Source organism: Heterocephalus glaber, unplaced genomic scaffold (assembly GCF_053883595.1).
Source record: "Heterocephalus glaber isolate CG9 unplaced genomic scaffold, H.glaber_assembly_v1.0 deba00001442, whole genome shotgun sequence".
NCBI lineage: Eukaryota > Metazoa > Chordata > Mammalia > Rodentia > Bathyergidae > Heterocephalus > Heterocephalus glaber.
Genome location: NW_028258296.1, coordinates 20,335,746 through 20,342,160, shown reverse-complemented (window position 1 = coordinate 20,342,160; position 6,415 = coordinate 20,335,746). Strand labels below are relative to the sequence as shown.

The window sequence follows — 6,415 nt, the reverse complement described above, 5'->3', positions numbered from 1 at the left end:
GAGCGAGGTGCTGGGCTCATCCCAAGCAGATCAATCAGTCAGTCAATCAATGGGTGCCTCCGGAATGAATGAACTTAGTCGCTTTCGGTGAAGTCCGAGAGGGAAAGGACCACGGGACACGGCACCCACACGCTTCTGGGTGTTCTGTGTTCCCCAGAGCACCGGAATTGGAGGACCAGAGAAACCGGGCCGAGATGGGCGGAAAGAACGGAGAGCGGGCGGGGAGCGGGCCGGGTGGCCTGCGACGGGGCGGGCGGGCGGAGGGTGCGGCCCGCTCCCGGCCGCCCCCGCTCAGAAGGCTCCTTTCCCCGCAGCCCGCAGACGCCCGGGACGCCCGGAGCCCCGTCCCCCGGGCACGGGGGGGCGGGGCAGGTGCGGCGCCCCGAGGAGGCGCCAAGCCGCGCCATGCCCGGGCGGGTGGAGTCGCTGGACCTGCGGGTGAGGAGCCGCGCCCTGGGCCGGTCCTGGGGGCCCCGCCACGGGTCAGTACCCCGAGCGCCAGGCCCGCCCACCCCTCTGTGCCTCGGTCCCGGCGCCGCCTCCCGGGGATCGCTCGGGCCGGGGATCCTGGGCCGCTGCCGGCTTAGGTAGGAGAAGGGGCGCCTTCACGCAGAAGGCTCTGGCTCCGCGGGGCGCGGTCCCGGGGCCGGGGCGCAGGGAGGCTTCCGCTGCTCCGCCTGCGCCCGAGACCGCGGGAAGTCTGGGGGGCGGATGCTCAGCCCGGCGGCCGTGTCCTGCCCCCGCGCCGAGGCGCCCCGAGGGAGGACGCGGCCCTCCGGTCAGCGGTCAGCGGGCCCCGCGCCGCATCTCTCTAGGGGTCCGGTCTCTGGACAAAGCCTGCTGAAGTCTGCAGTCCTGGGTCTGAACTTTCCTGCCCACACTGACTGCTGGCAGTTAGTTAAACGGGCCGGGCCGGGCCTTCCGGGACAAACAGGCCCTTTCTCAGGTGGGAGGTGTTGGGGGGCCCCGCCCCAGCTTCTCGGTCTTCGCGGACAGGCGCGCAGTTCAGCCAGGTGGCGCTGCCAAGGGCCCCTCCCACGGGGTCAGGGCTCCCACCCAGCCGCTCAGTGCCAAAGGGCCTCAGCTCGTGCTGCCCGGCTCTCAAAACGAACAGTGGTGGCTTGTTCAACTTTGCTGAGGTAGTGCTGAGACTTTCCTACCCTTCCTGCGTGGTGCTGTCCATGTTATACATGGAATTACAGCCAGCAAAGAAAGCCCGAAATCAAGAGGAGAATTCACCAGGTGCGTGCTGGCTCTCCGGATGAATTTCGAGTTAGTCTGGCATATCTTTATTAGACTTTTGAAAGAGCACTTTTGAATTGGTGAAACTTTACCGGCCACTGGATACCTGTGTCACACCAAAATGACCTGTGTCACACCAAAATGACCTGTGTCATGTAATTAGTAAACTCTTTCTTAATGCTGAGGTGTCTATTTTTAATGGGCCGGGTGGGTAGAAGTTAAACTCTCTTTCCGTCTGTCTTACGCCTCAGTGCACTGTCTTAAAAAGCAGGGAGCAAATGGACTTTGGATTTATTTACCCTCTTCTGCTTGGGCTGAAAAACCACTTGTGCTCATTCACGGTGGGTGTGGCATATAATCTCTACTTGTATCTCGATTCTAGTGTATTTTTTTCCCACACCACATTTCCTTCAAAGCTTAAATGGTTTTTAACATATCCTGTGAATATCTTCAGAAGCAGCACTCACTGTTAAAGAGCATAGAGTTGGGTGTGCACGTCAACAGCTTTGGAAGGTTTTCCAGTTTGAAACATACTATTCATAGATGTTTGTGCGGTACTGTGGGAGGCAAGGCTGTATGTCATTGTAAAATGAGACTGAAAAAAGCATTAGTAAGTGAGAGGTAGGACGTGTTGGCTGTTATTTGTGGGTATCAGAATGCAAATGCTGACATTTTATGTAGAAGGGGCAAACTATGTAATTCTCACAGATGTGCTAACCAAATAGTTCAAATTTTGGGCCGTCTGGCAGCTTCTTCCTGTTGAGCCAGAGGTCTGTTAAGATTTTGGCTCATCTTCCTTTTCTTACCTTACAGGGAGTCAGACATTCCACAGGCCCACCTTTCTCCGTTAGCAGATCTTCCATAATCCAAGTTCAGTGTCCAGATCTCTTTAAAAACAGGCACTTGATCCAAGTTTTACCCACCCATTCTAGAGAGCATCCTAACGATGCCATTTTATTTCACCTTCCCTACTAACAAAATGGTCAGTCCAGGTAAGACGAGGTAGTCACATTCCTTTTCCCCAAAGAGTATCTCAGGTGTTGTTTTTACAAATACACTAGCAGATGTAAAATATCCTAGTGGAGCAAGTAAGAAGACCTGGGGGAAAAATTTTGAACTGAGTGGTGGAGAATATAGAACTGCAAATCAAGGATGATCCATATTCACAAACTAACTAACTTGCCTAATCACTCCTTCGTCAGTGAAGTGAAACCTTAACTAAGAATATTTTGAAAGCTTTGTGAAAAGCTGGTGGTGACTTGTGGCACTAGTTTTCAAAGTAAACACGGTGGCCAAAGAAAAACCTTAATGGCTATAAAAATTAAAAGCTAACTCTTCCCTGTAGCCAGGCTGTTCTTTTTAGCTGAGGTCTACAGTTTAAGTTCCATGTGTCAGTTCTGAAGAATTAAATGACACTTTAGAAAGTACTTGTTTCACATATTGGGAAAAAGTAGCTTTGTTTGCGGGTTGTATTATTTTTTTAAGTCCAGCTGCACTAGTCTGTTCAACATCAGATGTTTCCATTTTTTTTTTTTTTTTTTGCTTTGGCAACTGTCTGGGTTTTTTCTTCCCATTTTGAGCTTTGAGCTGAACTGTCTACTGTATTGAGGTTGGGCCTGAGTCCCCTTCTTCCTGGTATGAAGTGACTACCTCAGAGGCCCACCTTTGTTTCCTCTCAGTTGGGTGAGCTGCTTCCTTTCTGCTTTGACAGTTGTGGGGTTTTCCCCCCTTGACTGTATCGTAGTGGTTTTGGCCTAAACATCTACCAGGCATTAATTGGTAACCTGTGAGACTGAAGAGCATGGAAAATTGTCTTTGGGCTAATAGTTCTAGGAGACACACAATTTAAATGATAGACTTAAAAATAATATCACCTTTCCCAGTTAGAGGGGTTTCTAGAGATGGTGTGAATCTAGGTATTCACCAATATGACACTCAGGTAGCACGTCCAAAATTAAGGTAAATTCAATGCCTTGAAGGGAAAATGCTATTTATGCACAGTATAAACTTCTTTTACTTAGGGAGAGCCATTAGCATGACCCTATTAAATCAGTTATTTACTGGAAATATCAGAGAAAGAAAAACCTTAGGAAATTCCATAATTCCAGCTGTCCTCCCCAGCTTTAACTGCATTTGGATTCCTGTACATCTGAGAGGTGCAGTTTACCTTGTACTTGTGTCTGTCCCTGAGAGCAGATTCCTTATGCCTTCAAAAGGAGTGTGGCTTTTTGAGAGTGAGACTTTTGAAATGTGCAGCTGCAGTTCTGCTTTCTGGTAGTCTGAGGCAGCAAAGGGATCAGGGATGATTTTATAGGAACTTGGTGTCATTATTTTTAGGGAAATTCCTAAAAATTTTGCATTTTCATCTTTTGTGAGTGGCACTAGTGGAAAATGAAAAGTCCCTTTGGCTTTTCTTCAGGGTACTTTTTAGGGTTTGAATGACCACATCATTTATGTTGAGAGAGATATGCAAAAGGTAACTAAAAGTTTCTTGGCTCCCCCTAACTTCCTTTCTTTGGGGCCCAACAACCCCAGAGCCAGAGCAAACTGTACTTATTTTTCTTTCTCTCTTACAAGACTAGCAGATCACGAGGAAATTTGTTCATAGTAGGAGTTGGAGTGAAAAGATCATGTGACAGTTGTTAGGGTTGGTCCAGAGTCTTCCATCTGCTAGATTGTCCCCGACAGCCATCCTAGGGCCAACTCTCTAACCCCTACCCACCACACACAAACTAAGGGCAAGGAAAAACTTCACTGCCTAATACACGTTAGACTCTTTTGGAAAAAGCTGATTTTAACTCACAATGATAACTCATGAATTTACAGATGTTAATCACCAACAATGAAGAAAATAGGGAAAATTTGATAAAGAAAATTAAGATCATCATACTTCGCAAAGGAACCAAGGTGTGTTTTGTTTTTGTTTGTTGGTTTATGCACTTCTAGACTTTCCAAAATGTTTCTGTTTAAACATAAAGGCTGAGTTTTTGAAAAATGGAATCTTTATATCAATTTTATAATATTTTAAAAATATTTAATAATATATTCTAGATATTTTCAAGTTAATACATAGTTACAAATAGGCCTGCAATTAATATTTATGTAACTATCTTTCTGACCAGATATTTTAAAATTTATAGATAAATCTACAGAAGTTTGATTCCTAGATCACCGATACTCTTAAAACTAATACCCAAGTACCTTTCAAAATTTACATTCCCTTCAACAGAGTTTGTCTCCCATACTTGATAAATATAAATTAAGGTAGACTTTTACCAGTCTGATTGTTATCAAATTTTTGTTGTTAGTAAATAACCAGTGGCTTGTTCAGATCCTTTGCCTGTTGTATTGGGTTGTCTTTTTTGTATTAGTAGTTTAGAGCACTTCACGGGGAAAAGAGAGTAAACTTTTCCCTGCTTAAATGTCTTGCAGGCTTTTTTCCCCAGTCTGTTTGTCTTGTAACTTTTTGAAGTCTTGAATTTTATGTTAAGGTCTGTCAGTCGTTTTCATGGCTTCTGAATTTTTGTCATATTTAGAAAGGCATGTTAAATTATTTTAAAAATTCTATAACCTAGACTTTTATCAATAATATTTTAATGTGTTTGAATTTCTTTTTTTTGCATTCAGTTTGAGGGAGGACTCTAACTTTCCAATGGATAGCAAATTGTTGTGATAACAATTCATTGAATAATTCATTTTTTGGAAAGACATTAGGAGTAGTGATTAAAACAAAATAAGGTTTCTATCAGCAAGCCAGGCAACTTATTTTCCTAGAATTCTCTAATGTACCTTGGCTGAGCAAGACTTTGATGCATTTTAAATTCAGTTTTTCATATCAATATTTTAGGTTTTCTGTTATTTTATTTCTGTAATAGTATCACTGTTATTATTTGATATTAAAACAAGGAAACCCTATATTGTTTCATCCACTGACTTCTTTTTTCCAAGAAATAGTCATTGAACACCTGTTATGTGTTAGGTAGTCTGCTGTCTCTATATAGTGAGAAGCAAGACTGAGATTTCAAAAAGGGAAGATCAATAAAGATTCTGATGTTGGCTATGAAGGAAATTGAGGGAAATGAGAGGCAGTGATGGGGCTCATGTAATAGAATAGTCAGGGAGTCCACTCTAAGAGTTTGAGCTAAGAAGTGACACATTAGAAGGAACCAGTTATACAGAGAGCTGGGGAAACAGCAGGAGAGTAGTTGGAACAACAGGTGGAATTATCCTCCCAAATGGAAATGTTCCAGGGAGGAAAGCCAAGATCTACTGAGGAAACAGAGAAGCGGGTGTGTGAAGGTGTGGGCAGGGGGTTTTGTAGGCAATCACAGGACACGGTAGGAGAATACTTTAAGTAGGAAAGTGATGTTTTGCAGTTAATTCGTTTTAAATTTTCCCTTCTAGTATGATGCGGTAGAGTACCGGGAAACCCAGGCACTTGGCACAGAAAGTTGCAGTAGGAACAGAGAGATGGAGATCATCAGAGAGATGATGTGGTTTGAAGGGAGATTTGATAAACTGGATGTGAGACTTGAAGAAAAGGAGAAATCGAAACATGTATTTGGAGCAGTGATTTTCATATTTTGCTGCACTTTAGAAACATCAGAAGCTTATCAAGACCTTAACACCCACGTCACACTTCATGCTGATTAGACCAGAATGTCTACGGACTGGGAGCCAAGCACTGAAAAATTTTAAAGCTTTCCAGGCAATTTTGTTGTGCAGCCTAGGTGGGGAGCCACTGACTGGACTGTGGATAGCTGCTGAGGCTGTGGATGAATACATCCAGATCGCTGCATTGAGAAGATGGGTGGGAGGGGCAGGTAGGGCACGAGGTGAGTGGAGTCTCACTCTAGAAACAGGTTGGGTGAAGGAATCTGTTCGTGAGAGAGATTTGCTGCAGATGTAGATGTGGAGTCCTCATCAAGTGGAGAGTATTTAAAGTCACAAGATTGGACAAGCTCTTCTAGACTAGAGGACAGAGAATTGGAGATTGGTGGGCCATGCTGTGACATCTAAAGGTCAGATGGAGGAGGAGGAACCAAAAAAGAGAGGAGCCCATAAAGTAGGAGGAAAACCAGAGGAGTGGGACTTTCTGGAAGCTGAAAGAAGCAATTTCATCAGTTGTGTCTAGTGCTGAGTAGAGTTCATTGGAATCCGCGGCAAGAGATGG

General features: G+C 44.9%; 1 protein-coding gene across 10 annotated transcripts in view; it reads left to right on the top strand.

Annotated features, from left to right (window-relative positions):
* The first annotated feature begins 325 nt into the window (after positions 1 to 325).
* Positions 326 to 6,415, top strand: part of Mcoln2 (mucolipin TRP cation channel 2) — a 64,707-nt gene continuing 58,617 nt past the window's right edge. For 2 of the 10 annotated variants that reach the window (XM_087213010.1, XM_021255441.2), the window contains exons 1-2: positions 776 to 1,242; positions 4,069 to 4,149. Coding sequence is in view for 3 of the 10 variants with exons in the window: in XM_021255443.2 (XP_021111102.1) it covers positions 406 to 482 (77 nt within the window). In the remaining 7 variants the exon portion in view is untranslated. Of the gene's footprint in view, positions 588 to 775; positions 1,243 to 4,068; positions 4,150 to 5,646; position 6,415 lie in introns of those variants that run through there. The other 8 variants (XM_087213008.1, XM_087213006.1, XM_087213011.1 and 5 more) reach the window with 8 other exon arrangements.